Here is a 27,757-nt window from a genome sequence, read left to right on the forward strand (position 1 = left end):
TTACATCATCCCCAACTGTCATTTTTTTTAATTTTGTTGAGTTGTATTGCATTTATGTTGACAGTTACAGCACATTGGTTACAACTTTTCACCTTCCCAGTGCTTTAAGTATTTCCCCTCTCATCTGAGAAATTTGCACCTGAAGAAAGTAAAACTTGTTTCTGCAAACTCTCATCTTGAGGTAGCATCTGCCAAAGGTGCTTTAAGATAAAATCAATGATTTCCTGCAGAAACTTCATCAGATTGACAAATTATTTTTTCTGGAAAGGATTCTAAGACTGACTAAAACAGGGAAAGAAAGTAAGTCTACTCTAAGACATGAGTTAGGTGACTTTTTTGCCAATGTCAAAGCAAAACCCTGTGGATGCTGGAAATCTGAATCAAATGCAGAGAATGTGTGGAGTCCATGTCTGTGTGGGTTTCCTTTGGGTGCTCCAGTTTCCTCCCACAATCCAGAGATGTGCAGGTTAGGTGAAGTGGCCATGCTAAATTGCCACTCTGTTCAGGGATGTATAGATTAGGTGCATTAGTCAGGGGTAAATATAGGGTAGGGTGAATGGGTCTGGGTGGGTTACTCTTCAGAGGGTCACTGTGGACTTGTTGGGCCAAAGGGCTTGTTTCCACGCTGTAGGGATTCTATGATTCTAAATGCTGGGGAATGTCAGTAGATTGGCAGAATGTGCAGTGAGAGAAATGGAGGTAATATTGCCAATCTGGAGCTGGATTCGAAACGTTAACTCTGTTTCTGTCACCACAGCTGCTGCCAGATCTGCTAAATTTTTCATCAATGGGCCATGTTAAGGGATTAAATAATATGACTAGCTTTTCTTTGAAAGGAAAATTTGCATACTTAAGAACCAAATCGTGTGAAATAGTCACTGTATCAAACCTACTGTTTTGATGTCAACGTTGATTCACATCTATGTAGGGTTGACCAGCGTGAGTAAAAATATTCTAGAATGTTTCATCACATGAATTACCTTAATCCCAAACCATGAATTGGCCAATCCATGCATTGTTGTGATGCCCTGCCTTATTGGAAAGCAAAATTACTCATCACTGAAAGTGTATTTTGAGATCTTGCTGTGCACCAAAGGCTGCTTAATCTTTTGCTCCGTTGCAACAGTTTACCCCCCCCCCCCCCCCCCCCCCCCCCCACACACACACACTTTGCAGGTTTCTCCCTGTTCAAATTGATCTGAAGATCCGTCCTCTTCCCTGAATAAGACATATTCAGTCTGCTGTTCTGGTAATTATAACTGCACAGGATTAAAGAATAACAGGGAAGAAGCTACTCATTGTCATCTGTTTCTTTTACAAGCGAGATAAGAATTGGCAGGTTGCCAAACTGCATGTAGTAACATATTTTGTTGATCTTTGGTTCCGTACTGCAGTGAACAATTCAACGAAACTTAATTTGAATTGCTGACTACAACAATTCCGGTATTTTGCAGTGTCCAAATTCCAGAATGATGAACAGAAGTAGCTTCAATAAACAATTCCTCTGACTAATTTAAAGCAGAATATGGCACTGTGTCCAGCTCTGCTCATCTTACTGTAACTTTATCCCAGTAAGCAGTCAGTACGAAATGGAGCATCATTCTCCATTTCCTCATCACCAAAGTCTCTCAAATGAGCAAACTTGACAATGTCATTTTCTGATAATGCCATGGCCGGGTGACTAAGACCATCCTTACATTCCAGATTTACTAATTGAATTTAAATTACACCAACTACTGTGGTGGGATTTGAACCAGTATCTGGTAAGTATTACCGTGGTCTTCTGGATTACTAATCTGGTAACATTACCACAATGTCACACCTACCCCAGAGATAATAAATTCTGACCTTGCTCATATCCAGTCTGTGAATAAGTTTATGTTTGGATTGTTTGTATCTGGAGAGGCTTTCACGGATAATCAGAATTTTGTTGGAAGTTTCCTGAAAATCTCATTAAGGTTTATAGTTGATGGATATTTGTGTAATTCCATTGGCCAAAGAGCAACAGTGACTGGTGTGTGTCCTAAATCCAGTTAGGTTCACCTGTCACTGATGCCAGCATTGCCTCTTTCCCTTTAAACAATGATTTCATTCTACAAGTTACCAGCACCGCTAATGATAGTTTGTTTCCTTTTGATCTCAGCTGTTGCCGCAATGGCAGTTTGGGCCCTGGCACATCAAACACTGTTTTGATGGTATATTATATCTGAAGGTGTATCACACTTCTCATTGGCAACCAAGGTTCTTTGAATGCTGCCTGAATTTAGCACCTTTAATGGTGTTTCTGTATCACAATCAACAGTTCACGTTTCATCTGAGGACTTGTATGTTTTGCACCTAGCTGGATTAATAAAGCATTGTTTGTAAAATATGGGTCAAGTATCAGAATGCATGGTAGATTTGCGCTATTGTGTGAATCCATGAAGCCAGGCTATCATTAGATACAGTGTTTATGAGGATTAATCTCCACTCTACCTCTCCCTGGTATCTATGCTACTTTTGTTGCAGAATATGGTTTGTAAGATGCTATAAATGAGTTTTACCAGTCCTAATAGTATTCAAAAATGTGGGATGTTACACGCCTCAATTCTTTGAACTGTTTTGTAATTCTAGATACAAATACTTAACCTGAAATGCTGTTTCTTCTCCAACTAAAATATTTTTCAAATGTGTGCAATTTTCATCCTGTCTTCCAATTTTGTTCAGTCTTTAAGAAAGGTATTTCTGGTTTGGCAAGAGCTGTTAAGCAATATCGATACGAATTCCATCCTCGCTGTTTGTTTTAGTATTTAGTGGTTCACACTGAATCAAGTGGCAGAGTAACTAGGTAAAAGGGTGCAGTTCAGATACAGTAACGAGGGCACTGTATTAAAATTTAAACAACATTAAATTCTCCTTTGCACCTTTTTCCTTCTTGAAATATTTTTCCAGATATGATATTATTGTCTTGTGTATTTAGCTTTAATTTTTTTATGCTGCATTAGTTACAGAGCCGGGAGGCTGGTACAATTGCAACATTTAAGAGGCATTTGGATGGGTATATGAATAGGAAGGGTTTGGAGGGATATGGGCCGGGCACTGGCAGGTGGGACTAGATTGGGTTGGGATATCTGGTCAGCATGGACAGGTTGGTCTGAAGGGTCTGTTTCCATGCTGTACATCTCTATGACTCTGTGATCCTTGAGAAGGTGAGAGTGAGTTGTTGTTTGTGGTGGAAGGTGCTTCCAGAGTGTTGGCCCCGAACACGCGAAATTGCTCACTCGCTCTTGTGCTTTCCAGCAAACAACTGGTGATCGAAGCCATAATTCAAATTGTTTGAAAGCCACACAACACCCAAAAAAGGCGAGGCTATATTTGGAATTTTCCACTTTCTCCCCTCCCCATGCGTTGAAAGCAGACAAAACAGTTTTCTGCGCCTCATTTTATATATGAAGCCAGTCTTGTGATCAGCAAAAGCTTATTTTCTATTATATTGCTGAAAAGAAAAAAATGTTTAAAATTGAATTTACCTGATTGACGTTGTGCACCAAACAAAAAGGTGCATGTGCTTTTTTTTTGCCCGTGATGGCCATTAGGTGCATCCCTCTTGGGGATTATGTTTTTAAAACTAAATTGTGCAATATTTATGTTATAAATGTGCCAAAGTTGAACGATTTCGAGTATTCCCTTCAAACCAGGTTATATTTTTGGCCACAGTCATTGAGGAAGGAACATTTTGAGGATGGCAGGTTTTGCTCCTGGATGGAGATGTTATTTGAGTCTGTTCTGTAAGGGGTCAGTTACCACCAGAGGTTCCAGGGTTAGGAGCGAATTACTGCACTGTAATGTGCTGACAGGAATCGGATTCCATAATAAAATGGAAAGCCAATCTCAATCAGTTTGCAGCATCAGTTTTTGACCTGAGACTACTATCCTTTTCCAGCAACTGTGTTCTAGACCTGCACTTCTCATTTGAGCCCAGTTTAATTTACCTTTATCAGGGCTTCGTCATCATTCTCATTCCTCAGTTTAATCACAACTTTTAATGGTCTTGTTTATATATTTGATTCAGCTGTGTATCAAATTGCAGAAGGGGAGTATTTTATAACTCCGTGCAGGATTGCGATTAGATGCCAAGGCAAAGAAGAGTTGTACTCTCAGATTATTCGTATTAAAGAGAGGACATAAGTTGGGCAGCTATTATGATTTGAGTCTTCATAATGCGAAAGGTTAGGATAGAGGAGTGAGGGGAGAGGTAGGGTAGGTGGAATAAATATAAAAGGGATATATTTCTACTTGCGGAGTCCAAAGCTAGGGACCATGAAGATAGGATAATCACTAATGAGACATTCAAGAGAAGCTTAATTCATTACCACAGAGATGAGTTGAGATGAATCGCATGGATGTGTTGTAGGGGAAAGTAGATAACTCAAGGGGGAAACATTGGGGATATATGCAAGATAAGAGCAAGCTCATGTAGATCACAAACATTGGGATGACTATTTCAGCCAAGTGGCTTGTCTCTGTATTGTAAAATTCTCCGTAAAGTCTAACCTTTTTTCCTCCATTTCCGCTGGGATAACGTGATGGCTGATTCCTTTGTAACATTTTACTTTTTCTGTTACTTGAAGTAAGGCAATGGATTGTATCAAAAGTTTTTTTGAAGGTGGGAAAAAAAATCGAGCAAACAATGGTAGCTCACTAAAAGCAAAGACCACATCAATGTTGATCAATCCCTGCCTTTCAGGATTTGTTGTTTTTCGAGATTTCTTTCTGTTTAGAAGCTAGTATCAATTGATTTCACAGGCAAGAATGATTTATTTCTATCCAATTTTATAGCTGCCGTAATACGTACTGAACCTGTTACTGTCGCTATTCATGAAATGTCAATGCAAAAAGAGAATTATAGTGCAACGTGACAAGGACACAGCTGTTGCTGTGTAATAAGTTCAAGCAGCAACAAAATAACAGTTGCAAGGACCAGTGGAACAGTAATTTTCACCAAACGGGGAACTTTGTTTCTAATATTCAGCAAGAGCTAAAAAAAAACAAAATAATGATATGATGTGTATTGTCAGCATTCTTCGTGTAATGGCTGGTAGAGGGAAAGTTTACGACTGTGGAGAATTTAATGAGTGTTTGTGCTATTTCTGTGAAGTAATATATCATGTTTGTTCAGCTGCTGTCACGGTTAGCTGCACAACCGGAAAAATTGATGTTTTGTTTATTCTCCGACCACTCCCCACTCCTCTCTCCCCACCCCCTGCTCTGAATTCCACTACTGCCCTGTGTAATGTTAAAATAAAACATCATGTCTCTATAAAGGAAATATCAGCAGTTGAAATCAATCCAGATTCTGTGTTTTGCACCTTTATGAGGGATGTCACTTTTCAACTCCCTGTAACTTTGTACATTTGGAATGCAAGACTGTGGCAAATTCTTAAAAAGACTAGAGAGAGAGAGGCGCATGCATAAAATGAATCTCAACCCTTTTGGAATTGTTCAGCTGTTGTTTCCATTGTAATCTTGCCAGTTAGTGTTTAGACTGTTTCCTCCAGTTTCTCAACAAAAAAAATGTTTAGCAGAAGGAAAAAGAAATTATGTTCGCATTCACTCAGACATATAAACAAAAACTTTTATCTCTTTTCAAAACAAAAACTGTGGTAGAATGAGTCTGGAGTTGGAACTTGGACATCTTTGACCATCAAGTCTGCTCCCCTTGTAAATGCACCTCCCACCCCAAAACTACGATCTATGTTTTTCTGCATGGGAGAACCATCTCAAGTGAATTCATAAATCCTGATATTTGGAGTAAATTAGCAATCAGTACCAAATCCAATAAATAGAATGAGGCATCTGTGAAATGGCCCACTTACGTATCTGTAAGATTTTATTCTGAATCTAATGCAGGGGAAAATAGTCAGGATTAACAGTACATGGATATTTGTACACTTAAAGCCGTTGGCTCAGGGCTGGTTAAATTAAATCCTGAGAGCACTCTACTGTTTGTACTTAAGACTTGCCATCAATATAAAGGGGAAAGTCACTATGTTCCAACTTGTCTCAGAACAGTAGCAGATTGGTCTGGATATTAAAAACAAAACTGATCGCCTGGAACAAGCAAATTGTGTGTTTTGATTCTGATTTTTACCTTAGTCATGACTCTACAGATACAAGGAACACTTAATTCTAGATTTCCTGCTTCTGGCAGAAGGCCTCCAGCCCAGCTGTGCTCAATGTATTTTTACCCTTGTCTCACTGCCAGCTTCTGAGCTCTGTGAAAAATAAAATAAAATTAAATGTTTCACGTCCCAGCTGAACTATTAAGAGACTTAAAAGGGAAGGTCTAACCATGGGCGCCTGATTTGCTAGCCCCGACATAATGAGCAGCCTTTCATTTTGAAGATGGCTCCGAATTTCAAAAGGAGGAGCGGGTTAGAGAAGTTTTCAGAAATCTCCATACATGGGAAAGAATGTTGGCTCATCCATCTTGTCGAGTCTCATCCCACTGAATTTAAGATTTCCATTCTGGCCCAGATTCAGCTCAGTATAAAAACGTTCACACGATGCATACATTTTTATGATATGATCTCCAATTGATTATGAATGTAATTGTTTCCAAAAAGACTGGTGATTCTGTGGTATGAAGGGCAGAGGAAATATCGAGAGCTCCCTGTGTGAAGTATCAGTGCCTCTTGTAGAGATTGACTTTCTCAGGTTTGCAGGGTTGCTATCTATTGGTGAGGCCAGTTAATCCTGGAGCTATTTGTGAGCTTTCTTTAGTATCCCACAGAACAAAGTTCTACATTTAGCTGTTTTGCGTTGTTTTCCCATCACTTCCTTTTTAGCCACTACATTTTCTGAGCAATGGGTTGTACATTGTACAGGATAGGAGAGCATTACAAGCGATATTTTCCTGCTTTTGCAATGTACATTAAGTGGAACTTAATGTCTGCCAAGTTCCTACCTCGTGCAATAATGTGATATTCATTATGTAAACATTACTATAACATTACTGTAGGGGCGAGGAATTTTAGCCGATCCTCATTATTTTGATATTGGTGTGTGTTTTCAGTGGACGGAGAACTTTTTCCAATTTCAGCAGCTGTAACATATTTAAGCATTCCTTATAATGGCATCTAATGATAAATATACCCCGTGGTCGTGAACTAAAGCATTATCCCTGGCAAGCTGCCATTGCATTGGCAGTAAGAGCTTGTTCATGCCCTTTCCACACAGGGAATGTACACTCTGATAATATGTGTGCTCTGAAAATGAAATATTTGCAAAATGCCATGCTAAGTTTTCACATTGTCACTGTGATCGATGCTTGGATGTAGTGCTGCTGCAATGTTTCATTTTATTGCAGCACTGTTTAATGTCACAATGGATTTGTGACTAACTGGTTGGAACACCAGCCCATATTTATAATAATTTCAATTGAGCTTTAATCCACTTGAAGACCCAGTAATGATCAACGTCCTCACGTAGTGACAGAAATTCTGCCGCGTCTCGTACCCCACTGCCCCAACATCTTTGTTTTGTGTTTCTTCCTTTCCCTTGAGTTGAGAAAGACCAAAGTAGAATCTGTCTTGTGGTCATGAATGTTGATTTTCACCATCACTTTGCCTCCCAGTGACCAAAAGCAGGAAAACCACAGAGAATGCAAAGTATTTTCCGAGGCCTGTCTGCTTGCTGCTGTCTGGTTGGCGTGTTTCTCTGTCTGAGCTGCATCTTCTCCCCACCACCCCAAATCTTGGGAATCCCTTTTGCTTTTACAGACAGAGATCTAGCATTTAGTAAGAACTGTGGGCTGGCTGGCTGTGTGTTCGCCAAGTCTCTCTCTCTCACCGCGTATGTTTCATGACTGTTTCAGGCTGATCTTGCCATATGAAAGATATATCAAAGGGGAGGAGGACAAGCCTTTGCCTCCAGTCAAGCCTCGGAAGCAAGAGAGCAGCCCTCCTGAGAGCGAGAGCAAGGTGAGGGCAGCTGCAACCAAACGGAAGACAGAACCAAATCGAAAAGTGAAAAGAGAACGAGACGTTGTTCAGAAAGTGAAAGAGTGTTCTGAGGTTTGTGCTGCTTTCTCTAAATCTGCTTGAGATATGGGAAGTAGATTTGTAAGTGTGTGTAAGCTGCATAGCGCTAGAAGAAAGTCTCAGCGTGGTGAAGCACTTTCTGACTGGGAAAAGTTACAGTTGGGACTTTGCCATTCATTTTATTTCCAGTGAGCTTGCTGACTGCATTGTACAAGCAAAGTTAAACTGCAGCTGCTATCTGAAGGCATTTCTTTACATCAGGTACTCGACATACATTCGTGTTTGGTCATAAGAGCTTTCAGCATGTAATTGCAGTTTAATCATTTGCATGTATCCTTTTTTTCAGAACCTATAGCAAAACAAAAGTTTAGAATCTGTGTTGCTGCATGTTAGTGCCAGGCAGTATGTGTGTGATGTACCCTGTGGTTTCGTGCATACTGTAGGTGTCTGGGACGATCACTGTTCTTGGTGTGCAATGCTGTGTGCAGGGACTCTGTGTGTGATGCTGGGGCCTGAGACATGGTATGGTCTCTTGGAGAGGCGGGGAGGTGGTCTCTTGAAATGAGAAGGGGGACTCTTGGAGAGGAGGGAGTGGGGGCTTTTGATTGGGAAGGGGATGCTTAGAGCAAGCGGGGGGGAGAGGGTCTCGCAATGGGGGGCTCTTGGAGTGGGGTCTCTTAGATCAGCGGGTGGTGGGGGGGCTGTCCAAGTGGTGCGTCTCAGAGAGGGAGGAAGGGGTGCTCAGAGTTGGGGACGGGAATAGTGAGGGCTCTGTGTGTGGCTGTTATATTGTGGTGCAGTTTAACACACAGTTGTGAGGGTTTTGTTTGTGCCACTTCTAAGTCTCTGATTCAGCGCAGACTCCCTGGACAGTTTGTCATGTGCCATTGTCTGTGTATTAACAGCATTCACCTTCTATTCATATTGATTTGTGGTATTGCCTTGCTGTTTGGTAACTGCCAGGTTGCCATGAAGGAAAGTTGGAAAAGTTTGTTAGTGGCTGCAGGTGGAATTCTCTTGGTGTAAAGTTTGAATAAATCTCTTGGTCTGTGTCGAGCTTGACAATAAATGGTGAGCGTATAGTTAACTTCCCTCATCCTGGAGTTGTTTTGAATTTACAATGTGCTTGGAGGTACCTCAGTGAAATCATTTGGATTTTCCTCTGATGGATGACAGGATCGAAATCCCCCTCTAACCATGACGAGGGTGGGGTTTCCATACCAGAAGACCTGAGGATAAAGGGCAAAAGGAGTATTCAGGGATAAGGGACAAGTGTAGGAAATTGGGATCAGTGCACCCTTTAGTGCTGGTTATGTCGTTGCAGACTCAATGGGCCGAAGGGTTTTTTCTGTGCTGTATGACTTCTGACTCTGTGAATGTCCTTCTGTTTTCCCGGTGAGCAGTGGAATGTTTTTCCCCGTAGTGGTTTGCCTGAGAGCTGACAAACAAAACTACTGCATGTGTTCCATGTGGTAATGACCATCAGCTCTGGGCTTGGCTGGTTAGAATCTTTTATAATGGGAGCCTAGTTGATGGTCAGAGATCATTCCCATTGGTGCTTCTGAGCAGCAGCATGCAAACTCATGTCCCTCTCCTCCCAATCCCCTACAGCGCCCTGACAAAGGCCACTTCCATCATTGTCTTCAGAGATCAACATCCTTTTCTCTCCTGGTTCGATGTCTATGGAACATTCTGGAAAGCAGTCACTCCAGATGCACTTACAGTCCCTCCAATGCTACCAGAAAACTCAAACAATTCAGTATTTCTGAATTTGACATACTGAGGCCTGGTGAAACCGGAATGAGATAAAATGGAACATACCACCAGACAGTTGTTCAATACAAAGGGAAGGTTTGAGCATCAGTTGAGAAATGTAGCCTTCCCCTGAAGATGATGGACCCTCTTGAAGCCTGTACCTGATTGGAGTTAGGTTTGTGGTTAGTAAACATTGCCAGTGTCAAATTTTGCCATTGCTGACACTGGCTTGGCTGGGAGGGCTGAGCTGGTGGCTTTGGGGCCAGTTTCTAGACTATCCCAGGGTGGAAGAGGGCTGGGAGGCCTTGCAAGGACTTGAGTTTATTTTCTGGGGAACAGTCTCGATTGTCACTTTTAAGGACCTCTGGTCAGGCTGCTTGACCTCTGTCATGACTAGGATACCCCTTGGCAATCACCAAGACATAATGGCGGTTTTGAATTTCTGTATTGTTATTGTCCATATGCCAAATCACGGATGGTCTGTCCTATCCAGCCCTGGTACAGTGCCATTGATAGATGCCAGGTGTGTTTTTGCTTGTTGGCAAACCCTTGCTCTCTGTTCACGAATGACTAGGAATTAGAGCATAGAACATAGAGTATTACAGTGCAGTACAGGCCCTTCGGCCCTCTGTTATGCCAGCCTGTGGAACCAATCTGAAGCCCATCTATCCTACACTATTCCATTTTCATCCATATGTTTATCCAATGACCATTTAAATGCCCTTAAAGTTGGCGAGTCTACTATTGTTGCAAGCAGGGCGTTCTATGCCCCAACCACTCTGAATAAAGAATCCACATCTGTCCTATACCTATCACCCCTCCATTTAAAGCTACATCCCTTCGTGCTAGCCATCATCGTCCAAGGAAAAAGGCTCTCACTGTCCATCCTATGTAACTCTCTGATTATCTTTATATGTCTCAATTAAGTCACCTATCAATCTTCTTCTCTCTAACGAAAACAACCTCAAGTTCCTCAGCCTTTCCTCATAAGACCTTCCCTCCATAGCAGGCAACATCCTAGTAAATCACCTCTGAACCTTTCCAACGCTTCCACACCCTTCCTATAATGCTGTGACTAGAACTGTACACAACTCAAAGTGCAGCCGCACTAGAATTTTATACAGCTGCAACATGACCTCATGGTTCCGAAACTCAATTGGATTGCAAAGTTTTCACCTTCCTTCTCTACATGGGGAGAAGTGAAAACATTTTAAAGCAATTTTACACTTGTTGCTCACATGACAGTTGGCTGAGGCTTGGAAATATATGTGCCATCACCTGCATATGAAGGCATCGTTCACCATGTGGACTGGCTACCAGTGGGCACTATTTGAAAGTGGCAAAGCACAGGTTGTGAGATCACTTCACACTTTTTATAGGGTTTGGTGTTTCCTCTTGTGCTGGAGGAATGGAGAGAAATTCATTTCTGGAAATAATTGCAGTACTGCAGCAACACAAAATACAACTCCTAGAGAGGTATCAAGAATGTACATTATAAATGTTAAACATGCCCAGAATCGTGCAATATGCACATTCATTACTGACACGTCTGGACTTCCTCACATTAAACATTAGCTTCTGTTTAAACATAGTTGAACGTTGGATCACTTTCAGTTAATTCATATCAGATCTAGAGAGAGTTGTTTTCCAGGCTGAAACAGAGGTGACTGTTTAACATTGCGGAATACTCTTCAGTGTTCTGTAGTTTGCTCATCTGTCTGGTATTTTTCATGCAATTCCATAGGCCCCTGAGAGACAATAGTATTTGATTGAAGTGGGATCGCAACTTGACCCCCACCCCCGTGCCATTTAAACTTGGCAGCAAAGAACAAGACCTGAAACCTGTGCAAAGTCAAACTGTAATAATACTTTTGTAACATTACCACCACTTTATATTTTCCTGAATACTTTTTCATAGCTTAAAGAGGAAGGTGATGTTTTAAATTTAATGGGGGTCTCTGCTCTCTTGAGAATTTCTCATGTGTTGACACATGACTTGTATGCCTGTGACAGAACTTTATTAAGAACAAATAAAAAACAGAACATGCAAAGAATTCTCAGCAAGTCTAGCAGCATAAGCAGAGAGAGAATCCAAGTAAACGTTTCAGGTCAGGGATCTGTCATCTCTCTGCAGATGCTGAGTGTTTCCAGATTTGTAGCATCTACACTATTCTGCTTTAGTTTGAATAATTTTGTTTTAATAACTCATTTTCCCCAAAGGAAAACCTGTCATTAAGATTTAATTCCATCAGGGAAATAACCTACATCAAAAATAAAATGTTGGCTTTTGGTTCCCCTTATCGCATATCAACTTACTGATTAAACCAAAGTCAATGCTCTGACCCTTCACGTTGTAATATTCTCCAACAAGGAACTTTTTCATGGGAATTAAGCTACTGTTAACGAGACCGTGGGGCACTTACAGCCTCATACAGTTCTATGGAAGCTGAAAGCTGGGCACAGCAGTGTGCATTTGTGTAGCACCTATAAGCAGTGAAACTTCCCAAGGCACTTTTCAGAAAGGTCGTTGGGCCAAATTTCTCAGTGCGTCTGCTTACCCAACAAGCTAAGCTTCAAGCACATAACTCAGGCAGATGGGATAGGCCTGAGTCCTCCATCCCTACAATGATAAGGGAAATCTGCATTTCTTCAATGTTGGTCTCTTGAGCTCTCCTGATTAGCCCCTCCTGTGCCTTAAGTCATCTAGGACGTACACTCTGGAATGGACTGCTTAACCCTTTCCCCCTTGTTCTCTTCCCTTATGACATTTGTTAGTTACAACTTCTTTGGCGGAGTTATGTTGTAATATCTCCTTTTCTGAGTCCATGTCAAATTTGGCTCATTTGCCACCCAGGAATTGTCATGGGATATTTCATTGCAAGATGTGCTACACAAATGCACATGTTATGGAGTCATAGAGCTGTACGGTACGGAAACAGACCTTTCAGTCCAACTCATCTGCATGGACCAGATATCTTAAATTGATCTAGTCCCATTTGCCAGCATTAGGCTCATATCCCTCTAATACCCATCCAAATGCCTTTCAGGGCAGCACGATGGCTCACTGTGGCCTCACAGCACCAGGGGCCTGGGTTTGAATTTAGCCTCAGGTGACTGTCTGTGGAGTTTGCACATTCTCCCCGTGTCTGCGTGGGTTTCCTCTGGGTGCTTCAGTTTCCTCCCACAGTCCATAGATATGTAGGTTAGGTGAATTGGCCATGCCAAATTGCCCATAGTGTTCAGGAATGTGTAGGTTAGGAGTAAATGTAGAGTAATGGGGAATGGGTTTGGGTGGGATATTCTACAGAGGGTCAGTGTGGACTTGTAGGGCCAACGGGCCTGTTTCCACACTGTAGAGATTCTATGAAATGTAATAGTACCAGCCTCCACCACTTCCTCTGGCAGCTCATTCCATACATGCACCACCCTCTGTGTGAGAAGGTTGCCTCAGGCCTCTCTTAGATCTTTCCCCTCTCATCTTAAATCTATGCCCTGGGAAAAAGGCCTTGCCTATTCACCCTATCGATGTCCCTCATGATTTTATAAGTTGTAAATATTTGTCCACCTCCAACCTGGGACATTTAAGCCAAATCTACCTTGGACAGATAGTAATTAGCCGATCAGAGTTAACCGGGAAAGTGCTGCCTTCTCAAGTTCACTGCTTGATCATCTGATCTAAGGGAGGTTAAAAAACAAGCTGTACACAAATTAAACTTTAAAAAAAATACTCAGAAGGGTGAAGTGAAGTTCAAATGTGTGTCAATGAAACTATTAAATGCACTTCTGGCTGAGCAAGTTTATAGCTAAAAGGGCCATCTTAACGTACTGCTTATCTTGACAGTTTACTCAGCAGAACGTGAAACTCCTGGACAATGCTGCCATTTAGAGTACACAAAAGCACATTGCAATAGAATGACAAGAAGCTCAAAAAGGCCTGTCAGTCAGCGATCATACAGGTAGCACCTTGAGAAAGCCCTCCGAGTCAGAGTTCATTCTCCTACATAACGGTATAAAAAGGGGAAATTATGCTCACAAGTCACATTGCAGAAAATTTGAATCACAGTCTCCACAGTGATGGCATTGTGAGCGTTCCTATCTGCATATGCAATGATGCAACTTTAATTACAAGGCCATGGATTGGGAGATGTTAAACCATTCACAATATTTCTTTTAAATTTGAAACCATTGTGTAACGCAATAGCCTTATCCACTCCCCCCATCCGTCAGCCTCCAGTTCTGCTAGTTTTGCCCACATGTTGTTTTTAATAGTTTAAAATCAGGTTTTGTGTTCAGGTCCAGGCTTGTGACACACTGTTTGGTTTGTTTGTTTTTCTGTTCTGCCCTATGGAATAGTGAGAAATAGTAGGGATGTTACTGTTCTCTCACCCCAGGTGGATGGTAAAGGGGCATTAATGACCTGCCAGATCTTTTTAGTAAACACAATCTCCAGATTCTAATCAGGAAGCTTACCGAGGGCATTAGCTTAGAGAAAAAAACATCTTCCCTTCACCACCTTGTCCGTTGGCGAGACACTTGGTGTTTGTATTTGCTGTTACCACCACCACTTTGGTGATTTTTGTAACGTGATGATGAGAGGAAAAGGATTTTACAAGAAAGGAAACTGAGTGGTTTTGTCACATGACTGTAAGAAACAGCTTCATTAACTAAAAATAACAGCTTTTTTTAAAATTGGGATATTTAAGACCATGAATGAGACTGTAACATGATGCTGGGCTTGTTACATCAGTGTGGTATCAGAACTCTAGAAGAGCTTTCAACTTACAAATATATTAATTGCATTGATAGATTCAGCTGTATAATACACCAACCTTGAAATTTATTTTGAATTAGCACTAACCTTCTAATTTTACTCTAACTGTTCTTTTCCTGTTTAAAATACAGCCTGAATCATATCCTTTCTGCTTTTCTTTAACCATACTTAAAGCAATTAGGCATTGATAGTTTTTAAAAATATATATCTACATTGCAACTCTTTCCTGTGGTGAAGATTACAGTAAGTTTGAACAGATCAAAAGCATTGTTAACTGAAGAGCTGGGAATTGGGCCAGGATTCCTTACGTCTTTGTGTGGTTTTACTCTTTGAATCAGCAACAATTCTCCTGCATCTGTACCTCTGACACGATGCCAGAACTGAGCTCAGAACTGTTTGCAAAGGCCGGACAGGCTGGGGCTCTTTACTCTAGAAAAGAGAAGCTTGAGAGGTGACTTGATAATGTTAAAGACCTTTATAAAAACGGTCTTATGGATTAGACATAGAGAAAATATTTGCACTTAAGGGAATCCAGCTAGGGCCTTAACATGTGCAGTGCCTTCATAAATCCAATAGTCATGAGTTCTTATAATGTGAAACTTTTTACCCTAAGCAATCATTAAAGTGCATCGCATTGATGCATTTAGCGGACTCTAGGTAAACACATGAGGAAGAAAAGAATAGGAAATATATGTCAATAAGCTGAGGTCAGAAAGGTGGCAGGAGGCTCATGTGGAGTTTAGAAACTAGCATAGACTAGTTAGGACAAAAATCAAATCTCTTACAATTGTATACAGTGTTGCAGTGGATAGCGAAATCAGGAAGTCCTTAATTCTCTCAATGAAGCTGGCTTAATACTTCCTAGTTTGAATATCTTCTGGTTATTGAGGTTTTAACCTCAGGGAGATGAACCAATTTGTTTATCTGTCCTTTACAATAAATCCTGAAGCCCACTAATTTCCCCCAAAATTTTCAGCTCACAGGTCAGGCTTGGCAACAAGAACATGTGTTTGGAAAGTTGGCCCATCTTATTGACTGACCAGATTATTTGGGATAATTGATGTGATCCAGTAAGGTAGCAGTTGGAAGCAGCCATAAACCATGCTCAAGTGGCTTTGAACTGAGTCCCGGTCTGACACCACAATGGGCATGTAAGAGGCCATGGCGTTGTTTGAAGGAAACCAGCAGGATTCTCCCTGGTCCTGGCCAGCAATAATCCCTCACCACAGCATTAAGAAAGTCAGAGCAATCGCTACAAGGACTTGTTGAAGGCTTCACGTCAGTTTTGATATTGACTCTGTCCTGGGAGAAGCTCATCCTGCATTGCTACAGCTGGTAAAACCAAATATAAAAACTCTGTGGCCTCCTTCAAAAACAAGCATGCATCAGGCAGGGAGAAAACAGAGGCAGAGGAAATCCTGAGTCAGCAACTCATTCAAAACCTAAGGGTCTGTGCTATCCTGTCATACATATTGCAGACAAGTCCAGATCTGCCGGACAAACAATTCAGATGCTAAACATGGTAATTGTTCCCTCAAAGGACCTTAAGTAAGTTGATAAGTGTTTCATTGGCTTCAAAGGACTTTGTCATATTCTGAGCTCATGAATGGTACTTCAGGAGCCCAGATGCTTTCTTCCTAATGAGGAACAGGGCTCTATGAACAGCCTGTGCTGTCAGTCTCCAAACATGAACCTTTATGGCTTGCAGTGGGGTGTGGTGATGGGTTAGGAATGGGAGGGTTTGGTTTTCTTGGTATGCATTTGTCTCTTAAGCCTTGCCACTGTTCATAACAGCACATTGGGAGTTAATAAGGAATGGTGGAGGAGGAGGAGGCAGTGGTTTCGTTTCTGCTGAACTGTTACAACTTTGGAAAACTTTGAAGTGTGGATCAACCACAAGTAAGGTGACAAAATAGGCTTGAGGGGCTGAATGGCTGCCTCCGGTTCCAGTATTACCCAGTTACCCCAGCATGAAGCGAACATTCTGTAATAATGCACTTGTGGTCACTGAGGGGCTGAAGGGAGGCAGTCACACCAAAGGCTGAGAGATTAATTGACTGATAATTTTAGCAAAACCAAATTCACAGTTGTTTACCAGGAAGCAATATAGCCAGTGAATATCACGTTCCAGCAACGGCTTTGTTATAAAATAATCACACACTATGTCAAAGAAAGTAGGTTATTGTTGTCATGGTAACCTTTTCTGTGATAAATTCAGCAATTATTTATAATGCAATGCTCCATTGTGTTAAAAATGCAACTGGTGATAATGGATCATGGAGAATATAGATGACTAGAAAAATAAAACACATTAGTAAAGTCTAAACATTTAAAGTGATCCGGTGGTATTGTTCAGATGCATCAGTGCATTTTATTTCTCTTGCTGTCGTTTTTGTTTCGTTCCCTGGTTTCTCTAGACCCCTTTCAACATATTGCCTTGCACTGGTGACATTCAGAAATGGCTACTACAGAGCATTGCTGATAGCCTGGACATGTAGATCCCTTCCTTTGGCCTTCTCGATCCCTCTGTCTGTGTCTCTCTCTTTCTCTGTTTCTCCCTTTCTCTGTTTCTCCCTTTCTCTCTCCCCTCCCACTCATTTGCCCCAGCTCAGAATCTTTCCACAGCAGCATGACTGAGATAGGGAGCTCATTGAAACATGTCTGTCATTTCACCGTCTATACTCAAACTGGACACGACTTTTTAATGTCATTTTGGAAATGGCAGTGAGTTCTAAAAGCACTTGATTTTTAAAAATCTGTTCCATTTTAAGCGAATGCAGCAGAGCTATTGGAGCTGAAAAAGACAAACTTCTGTCAGATACAAAGAAGTCATTATCAAAAATTAAATAGGTGGACAAATGCAGTTTGAACTAGAAATGGTTGTTCTTTTAGACTACAACCCCCCCCCCCCCCCCCAAAATAAATTGCATGATTATTGGGGTAAGGGTGGTAATGGATGCGTTGAGGCTGATTGCTTGAGCTCTACAAGTGTCTTGAGAACCATCTGTCTCACCATATCTCTCTCTCTTCCCCCAACCCTCCCTCTCCCCCTTTCTTCACCCGCTACACAATTGGTCATCATGCTTTCAGCTGTCAAGGCCCAAAGCTGTGGAATTCCCTCCCTACATCTCTCCATCTAGACTCTAAAGTATTGCAACACACGAAGAAACCATTCGGCCTAATATATTTGTGCTCGTTATTAAATATCCATCTGCTCTAAATCCACCTTTCCAGCATTTGGCCCATAGTCGTGTAAATATTACTCGAATGATGATGGTTCTCACCTCTACAACCTTTTAGTTCCATATACTCAGCACCCTCTAGGGCTGAAAAGATTTTCCTTAAAATCCTTCTAGTACTCCTGCCTTTCATTGAGATCCATGGTCCCTAGTTATTGACCCCTCTACTAAGGGGAAATGTTCCACATTATCTACCCTGTTTTTGCCCCTCCATAACATTCTTTCTTTTAATCAGGTTCCCCCCTCAGCCTTCCCTGCTTTAAGGGAAACAATCCCATCGCCTCTAGCCTCCCTTCACAGCAAAATCATTCTAGTCTGGGCGACATCTTGCACCCTCTAGTGCAGTCTCATCTTTCTTATAGTGTGGTGACCAGAACTGCTCTTAACAGACTGGGTGTGGCCCAAGCAATATTGTATACATTTCCATCTTGTATTCAGCACCTTCACTATGAAAGGCAAGTATTGCCATATACCTCCTTAACCATCCTACCTACCAGTCCTGTTGCGTTCAGGAATCTGTGAACATGTATATCAACCTCTGTACTTCCTAAGGTCCTACCATTCATTCAGTATTCCTGAGGTTTGTCCTTAAAAGACCATCACCTCACATCTATCGGCATTTGCCACTGCTCTGCCCATCTGACCAGCCTTTCAATATCATCCAGTTGTCGACAGCTTTTTTCTCTCTATTTACCACGCCATCAATTTTCTTGTCATTTGTGAGTCTGTTGATCACACCTCCGATGTTCATGTCTACATCACTGATGTACACAACAAACAGCAAAGAAATTAGCTCTGAATCCTGTGGTATGCCACTGGACATGAGCATCCAATCACAAAAACAGCCATCGCTCTAACTTCTGCCACTAAGCCAACTTTGGATCTGATTTGCCAGATTGCCCATGATCCCATGGGCTCATAGCTTCTTAACCAGTCAACAATGCATAACTTACCAAAACCTGATGTAGATTATATCAACTGTACTACCCTCATCTACACATCTAGTCACCTTCTTGAGAAATTCAGTCAAATTTGTTCCATGTGATACCTCTCTGACAAAGCCATGTCAAATAGCTGAGCTTAATCCTTGCCTCTCCAAGTGGATATTAATTCTCTTTTCCAGTAATTTCCTTACCTCTGATTACAGACTCACTTGGGCCGTAGTTTCCTGGTTGATCCCTACCATCCTGTAGATTAATGGTACCAACGTTGTCCAGAGAGGATTTGAAAAATAATGCCAGGGCCCTCCAATCTCCTCCCCTTGCCTCCCACAGCAGCTCCTTTCTCCTTTTAAGACACTCCATTTAAACCTATTTCTTTGACCAACCTTTAGATTACCTGTTGTACCGCCTGTCTCTGGGTCAACTCTTGTGCAGTACCAAAGTATGTTTTACCACATCAGAGCCACTACAGAGATGCAGCTCAACTACAGAGAATTGTTTGGCCTAAACACTAGGTCTGTGCTGTTTTTATTTAAGTTTTGTATCAGTAATTGTATTTCTATTTGATGCTTAGGCAATTGCAGCCACAGAGAGCAGCCAAGAGATGGACAAATGGAGAGCAGACGTGGCCTTGCCAAGGGATGGAGTGGTAACACAGACTGAGACTGGAGAGAAGGACCAGGACAGGTGTGATATCTCCGAAGGTTCAGACGGCAGAGGGACCCAGGCCAAGGACAAAGTCAGCAAGGCAAACAGTGACCAGTCAAACAGAAAGGAGGCTGAGCTGCTATCTTTGCACAAGGGCCTTACAGCCCATTTGATAGATGTGACAGCACAGAGCCAGGCAGAAAGCAAGGCCAGCTTGGCATCCTGTCAGGATCACGAGTCGCCGCAACAGCCAATGGACAGGCCGGCAAACGACGTCCAGGAGAAAGTCGCTGGAGCGGTAGCCATGACGGAGAAAGATACGGAGAAAGGATACCTGTCTGATCAGGGTTCAAACGTGGTGTCGCCAGGAGCTGCCAACAGCTCCATTCATTCTGATCAGTCACCAAAGGATGAGGTTGAGAATTGGGCGGGGGGCATCCAATCAGAGAGCATCCAGAGAATGCCACCTGGGCAGGTGGGGAAGGGTAACCTGAATCCTTTGCCTGGGCCCCTCAAAGATAAGGAGGAGCTGCTTGTTACAACAAAAACTGAGGCTTGCCCCAGCTATCTGCCCCTGGTCTACTCCAGGGGTCACCCTGGCATCATGTCACCACTCGCCAAGAAGAAGTTCTTGTCTCAGGTCAGCGGGGGTTTGCCCAATAACAATCCAATTGGAGCCCCACCTCCGCTGATTAGTACTAAAAAATGTGGTGAGGATGGTGAAGAAATGGTTACAGCGGAGAGTAATTTTTTACAAGGCTCCACGCCAGAACAGTTGGCTATCAATCGACCTTCTGTGATTCAACATGCACATAGTTTTCAAAAGAGAAATACTGATGAGCGAGGGGGGACATTGAAACATGATGGTTTGAATAAATTGTCTGATTCTGAGGCAGCTTATCTTTCGAAGCATCACCTTAATTGCTCAGAATCATTCAAAAGCTGCGCTTCTTACCCTTTCACCGCTGATACTATAGACAATGAAAATAAAGGTTCTGAGAAGAAAGGTTGCCAACCATCACAAGTGTCAAGTTTTCTAGCAGACTTCTACTCCTCCCCCCACCTACACAATCTTTACAGACACACAGAACATCATCTTGTTAATGACCACACATCAAAATACCTGAACACGGTCATGAAGGATAAAAGTTCTTCGTTTGCGCAGAATAAAAACCAGGGTGCTGTCTATTTAAGGCATCTTTCAACACTGCACCGGTCAGAAAAGAAATGTGCAGTGAAACCTCCTACAGAAGAGCAGCCCACTGACTTGAGTCTTCCAAAGTTAAAGAAAACGCTACCCAAGAGCTCATTAAACAGTGTCATTCATTTACCATCGCCACTAGACATCAAGAGCACAACAGCAAGTACACAGCCAGCCCACACTGACTGCAATCCCAAAGCTTGCCGTGTCCCTCCAATGCCAATACCGACCAGCACCAACAGTGGTGAAGTTGCCCTGCCCCCCTCAACAAAGCTGGAGGAAGCGGTCAGACCGGCGATCAGCTCCAAAGGAGGTTCACAGATCATTGGAAGCTCTAAACCCATCAAGAGGAACCGAGAGGGCATGGACAATGGCAGCAGCCAGAGCCCAGACAAAAAACTCCGGGCTGTCTCCCCCATGCCACTGGCAAAGGAGCTGGCCTTGAAGGAAAAGCCATCTGACTTGGAAGGGGAGAGCAGCAAAAACCAGGGTCCCGGGATTATCCTAGAGGGCCACAAGTTTCCATTGCCGACCCCGATATTCCCAGGCGTGTATCCTGGAGCCTTTGTATCTCAGGTTCAAGATATGTGCGATGGCCTGGGCTCAGCATTTCCAGTTGACTATGCCCATCCTTTACAATACTTGAAGAATCAGGCTGTGCTGTCTCCACTCATGCAACCATTGGCCATCCATTCCTTCATGATTCCGGCGATGCAGAGACAGATCCTTGCTTCAACCGGTGCCTCCCCACAACTGTATAGACATCTATCCGCAGCTGCTGCCCCAGTCGCAGCGTCATATGGAGATCTTTTGCACCATAGCCTTTATCCTTTAGCTTCTCTGAACCCACAGGTCGCCTATTCCACATCACCAATATCTTCTCTACATCCCAGCACAAAATTATAAGCATTTTAATTCTGTGAACATTTCATGAAATCAAGATGTAGCGTAACAGCCTGATGTTTCATGTTACATCGTAAGACTTTGTGATTGCAAACTACCAGCAACTGGTTTATGTATTTCTTGCATTCACTTTGAGATGTCCTTTTCATCTACAAATTAAGATTTGTGGGGTTTTTTATTACATTGAATGCAAAGTAATTTGTTCTTGTACATAGAATTTTTTTGGCTGCAGCCTAACACTATCACTTGCAATATCAACACGTTAAAAGGCTGTAAATATTCACTACAAACATTTACATCTAAATTAATTTATGCAACTGTAGTCAAGTTTTACTTCCAGCTTATGTTGTTTTGGTGTGCGTTTCTCACAGTCTTGGTTGATGGATGTGTTGAATATTATGTTCTTGTTCCAGAACAGGATAGCTGTAATAACTACAGGAAGTTCTCTGCAGCTGTAAATGTCTGTTTGGATTCTTTTGAATCCTTTCCGTAGAACGCATATGTGGTGGTTAATTTCTGTACTATGTAATAGTGCACCACTAGGCTTTTTTGTTTGTTGACTTTTTTTGGACATAATTACTGCTCTTGCAGTTGTTAGGAGCTTGACTTTCACCGATTTAAAAGCAGAATCATTTAGAGTTTTAAAGTAAAAACTTTTAAGTTTTACTACTTAAAAGAATAAAATAACTAACTCAAGAAACCCTTGCCAAGCTTTAATATTTCAAAATAAATGTAAATATTCAATAGTTTTCATACTTTCAATGTGGTCCCTGGCTTCAAACCCACTGCTGTTAAACCGCGACTAAGCTCACAAGCTAAAGATTTGTATATAAGATATGCTAGCTGTAGTTGCTACATTGCAGGAACAAAAAAAAACTGATAATTTTATATTTAGATCTTGTCTGCCTTGCATTTAAGGTCACAAAAGTATAGCTGCAAGGGTTCTTTCTGTGGTTCCGCATAATGTTTTGTCAATCAAATGTTTGAACCGTTAGTCTCTTTAATGTAAACAAGGCAGATTTTGAAAAGAAGCAAAAGTGAAGCTAAATAACAAAATGAAGAAAAACAAGATTCCACTTTGGCAAGCATTCTGCTGGTTTTCTAATAAAGCCCCTTCAGTCTATTCCCCTTGTCTCTGCAGCTGTTGGTGAAGCTTTAATAAGATTTGTGTTGAAATGCAGTTCTGGCTCTTTGTTCAACTCCCGTGCTTGGCTCAATCTGCAGCAGCCTTTTGGAGCTTGGAAATTTTCACTTTATGTTTAAAAGTGCCGTCATGCTAAGCAAGTTAAACGTAGGCAAAATACTTTCAAAGAAAGTCTTTCTTAAACTTATTAGAACATTTGCTTCAAGAGAACTTGACATTTGGTTACAATAATTTCCTTTCAGTTCCACACTAAACATGTTTAACTGATGCCTCAGTATTGCATGTGGCCTTCTGGCAACTCCACTGCAACATCAAGAACTAACTGTGCCTTTTCATTTCAACAACACATTAAAACTTCAGTACTTAACTGCACATGTTTGTCAATGGTATACCATGGTCACATCTGGTCTAGCTTTGCAAAGAGCATTATGATCATAAGTATTGTGAAATCAGGATATATTATTTTTGTTGGTTTCCATGCTCATAATGATTATAATGGGCACTTACGAGATTGTTTGTCTGATTGTGGCTATATTAGTTACAGAGAATGTTGTTCTCAAATGGTCGTTTTATTCACCAAGACACATTGCTTAAATATTTTCAGTCTGTATCTTATCAGCAAGATGTTTATACTGACATGTTCTTATTATAAAACTTGTAATTTGTAAATACCGAACACATTTTCTTCTTGCATTTTTTTTGTTTTGTTCTATAGCACATTTTCATATATTGTGATTTGTACATAGTAAACGTGAAGACTAGTAACATTAAGATGGATCCTGATAGTTTAAGGTTATTGAGTAACCTTGCATTAGGTTCAAACTTTAAATCTAATGTTACTGAGCCAAATGTAAACACTAAGTTTTGTTTTTGTATGTTCTCAAAGTGTACTTGGCAAATGCTTTTGATACTTTGTGCCAATAGTTTATCAATCACATAGCTGGCAAAATATTTTGTACTTTCTGATCCACTGTTATATTTAATAAAAGGTTTACTACTTAAAAAGTGTGCATTTGTTCTTTGGTTGAGATGAGTCACTTAGCTTTAAAGGTTAGATGCCTTTCTCAACATGTAAGTTCTTTTTACTTTTTTTAAAAAAGAGTTTGCTATTTTAGGTAACAATCTAGCCTCCTACTCCCAATAATAGTATTATTGTTTGACAAATGATGTACAGGTGTGATATGAAGAGGTGCAAGCTAAAGTAATACATTGAAAAAAGATGCTTGAAGGCAGTTAGAGTTCAGACATCTTACCTTAAAGTCTGCAACAAAATGTTACATATTTTGAACCTCAGCTAATCTTATGACAAAATCATTCTGACCCAGCTATTAGAAAGTAAGCCAGCAGCCAGTTGAGACCTTTTGACCTTTGCTCCCTGTACCTCACAACAATACAACTGAGATAGGGAATTCATTAAAATGCGCCTGACCTTGCACCATCTGTTCTTAAACAAATCATTTTAATTGTAGTCCAGACGTTTTGAACATAAGGATTTTGTTCAAGATTTTTAAATCCAAAAATATGTGTTATAGCATTTTTTCAATCTGTTTCCCCTAATCTCAAAGCTTTCAGCTTTTATAAACTAGATTACTTCAGGTCTCAGCTCAGCTGAATTTCCTAATGAAAGAATGTAACACAGGGTCCCATTTGAGGAAAACAATACAGGCTAATATCTTACAAAGTTGATTGTATCTGTTAATTTATATCAAATACATTTTTTAAGTCCACTTAAGTTTTGTTAATCCAGCGCAAGTCTCTGTCATTGATAATGTAAGAGCAAATAACTGCAGATGCTGGAATCTGTACTGAAAACAACAAATGCTGGAGATCACAGCATGTCAGGCAGCATCCATGGAGTGAGAGCAAACTAAAACTTTGAATGTAGATGACTCCAGAGCTGAAGTGTGGAGGGCAACAATAAAATCGAACCAAGAATCTGAGAGGGGAGGGTGAAGGGGATTACTGCCCAATGATTACAATGCAATTTTAACATTTCTTTTAAGTGGTAATAAAATGGATTTATGTTCAGGATGACTGTTCTATAAATATGTTTTGTGGAAGTGCTGCAGTGTGATATACAATGAAATAGTCTATTTAGTATTGTGTATTGTATGATCGATATAAGATTCAGAAACAACATTTAAACAGTGACTTTGATGTTGAAAAATGTTTCAAATCTATGCCTTTTTGATAAAAGGTTAATGAAAAACAAGAGGTTCTGGACATGTTTGCATTATTCATTCTTTATTGGATTGATATAAAACTTGATATCTGCTGTAAAACTTCTTCAAACAACCCACTGAGCATTCAGCAAGTTTCATGTTAATATCAGTTTCAAATGTGTCTCCTGGGACATTCTGTTTCTCATAAACTGGAAGTTGAAAAGAAGTTTGTTTTTGCTGTATGTAAATTTGTTGTAGTCTCTCCAGTTGTGTTGTACCTTGGGTGGGCAGGGGTATTGCTACAAGTTGAGACAGTTTTGAATGATTACTAAATAGAAAAACCTGCAAACAGCCACCTCACCTCATCAAGTCCCATTCCAGCGTTTTAAGCGCTAAATCAAGGCAATACTGCACTGTTAGAAATGTTTTTGAGTGGGATGTTAATCTGTAGCCCCCTTTCCCCTCTTGGGTGGATAATAAAAAAAATCCATGACACTATTTTAAGCAGGAGAGTGAATGATAATGGTCTGGTCAAAATTCATTCGCAACTAATATTACTTTTAAAAATAACATTATTTGGTTATTGTTGCCCTGTTGTTTGTGACAGCACGTTTAACTTGTCTGCCACATTTCCTAAATTCCAACAGTCACTATATTTCAAATGTTTCTTCGGCTGTAAAAGACTTGATATCCTGAGGTCCTGAAGGTGCTTTGAAAGTGTAAGATTTCCTTGTAGCTTCCAGTTACAGCAGCCCCATGTATTGGTATAATTAAGGTTTTCCTCTTGTTAAACTACTGCCACAGAAGGCTATAACATTGCTATTAAGCACAGTGCGCCTTGCCAAGAATTGCTCCTCGTAGATCCCAAGAGATTTGTATCTGAACAAAATACACATTGCCAAGCCTGACCTAGATATTAGCTACTCATTCTCATACTTTAACTGCTCAATGTAAATCCTCTTTAGCTGCACAGTCTGTCCAAAACAATGATTTTCCCTTTGTATTTGTTTTGTTAAGCTACAAAATAAAACAAAATTATGTTGAAATTGGTTCTCAGATTTACAATGTGACTAGTTAGTGATTATTTTCCTAAACTTCAAATTTACTGGGCATGTTGAAAATGAGACCGTTCACCAACTAACTACTAGTTAGTAATAAATACTCTTCAATTGTCACAGCTCTCATTACAGTGATAAACAATTGCTATGTGCCTCACCTACACCCAACCTCAGTTCACATTAAGTGTGACAATATATATTCGTGGACATATATGGGGTATGCAGTAGTGATGAGGATGGTTTGGGGAGAATGAAAAGAATATAGTATGCAACTAATTACCCTTCCCTAGCATATAGTAGCAACCTGAGAAGTTTGTGATAGTATTAATTATGTGAAGCAGATGTTGCTGAATTAAATTAGTGTTACATTAAATATGCAAGCTCAATAGTTCTGTTGTTAGTGTTGGTAGACTACATTTCTGTAGTTTAACCAACCTCAAATGCTTAACAAAGTATTAAGCATCGTAAATGGTTTTAATTTTAAATAGTTGAGAAATTGATCAGCAGAGACAAAGCATAAATTCAGACACTGGTAAGTTATAACAATATGGATGGCAAGGGAAATAAATCAGCATGATTTGAGTTCCAGACAAGCTCAAATTAAAAAATAGTAATGAATTGTACAAGTAAGACATCTTGCTTTTATATAGTGCTGAGGATCATGAGACAGATTGACAGAGTCATAGAAGGAGATATTAGGACAAAAGCTTGATCAAATGAGGTAGCTGTATGGAATGATTTCGAGAGAGGTGGAGTGGTTAAGGGAGGAAATCCCACAGATTAGGTTCCAGCCAGTTAACAGCAATGTCATGAATAAATGCATGCATTTCATTAAGTAATTTACTTGAAACTAGTTCTATAGGAAGTTTAGCTAATTGGTGTGCTAGAATTTGCCGTACATACAATACTTTCCAATCATTTGCCAACACTCAAAATCATGAGGGTTGAATGATGTCTGTGAATCTCTTCCTTAGGAGAGGTGTACGTATTGTGAGGGAGATGCAGGTTATCATTATATTCCATCAACAATTTACTACAGTGGTACCACAGATGAAGAACTTAAGGTGATTGATTAGAGCAGTCAAGCATCTTCCATGTTGACGTGTTTGAGAGGAGATTTGAAAGAGATGTTAAATTGGGTTGTCTGAGTAGATATCTGAGAAGTTGGTGGAAGCTTGGGTTGAGACCCATACAACAATTACTTCAGGTGAATGACAAAAACAGGTGATTTGTGGAAACACTAATTGAAGTGGCTACAATCCAAGATGCCTGAGAACCAGATTTAATTACAACTTTCAAAAAGAAACTGGATACACATCTCGAGGAAAGAGCCACCTTCAGCATCCAACAAGGTGAAAGTAGTGGAAAAGGTTTTATGGGCTTGGAATGGAATATTCTCACTCCAGCTGGGACTCAGAACAGATCCCTTGCATGATAGATCTGTTGATTTTTCTTTTAACACTGACTATTGGGCACAAGGCATTGGTACTTTGCTGTTCCATAGCACACAAGTCTAAGACCAGAGGGCACAAGTTTAAGCTGAGGAGCATGTTTAGAGGTCTGAAGATATATGTTTCCACCCAATATGAGAAGGTGGTGTAGGCAGGTATTCTCACAGCATTTAAGCATCTGGATGAGTACCTAAAATGCTATGGTATAGTAAGTTATGAACCAAGTGCAGGTAAATAGGTCTCATATAGTTTGGAGTTTGTGGGTCAGCAGACATGGTGGGTTGAAGGGGCTGTTTCAATGCTGTTGACTCTGACTGCCTTAGAGAATTGGGTTAATGGCCATTTATTTTTAACTCATTAAGAAAATGGTTCAAGGCACCATTTGGAAAGGTTCGCAGCTCAAGAATGCATACTGCTTATATCTGCTGACAGGTCTAGATTTTTAAAAAATCTTTTCAAGCAG

General features: G+C 40.8%; 1 protein-coding gene across 2 annotated transcripts in view; it reads left to right on the top strand.

Moving 5' to 3' along the window:
- arid5b (AT-rich interaction domain 5B) overlaps window positions 1–23,631 on the top strand; it is a 126,909-nt gene extending 103,278 nt beyond the window's left edge. For both annotated transcript variants that reach the window (XM_043712312.2, XM_043712313.2), the window contains 2 exons: window positions 7,856–8,054; window positions 19,302–23,631. In XM_043712312.2, coding sequence (XP_043568247.2) covers window positions 7,856–8,054; window positions 19,302–21,482 — 2,380 coding nt within the window. In that variant the 3' untranslated portion in view covers window positions 21,483–23,631. The remainder of the gene's footprint in view (window positions 1–7,855; window positions 8,055–19,301) is intronic.
- Window positions 23,632–27,757: the final 4,126 nt, after the last annotated feature.

The sequence above is a fragment of the Chiloscyllium plagiosum genome, unplaced genomic scaffold (assembly GCF_037043375.1).
Source record: "Chiloscyllium plagiosum isolate Xiang-an unplaced genomic scaffold, Cpla_swu_hap1 HiC_scaffold_22, whole genome shotgun sequence".
Lineage (NCBI taxonomy): Eukaryota > Metazoa > Chordata > Chondrichthyes > Orectolobiformes > Hemiscylliidae > Chiloscyllium > Chiloscyllium plagiosum.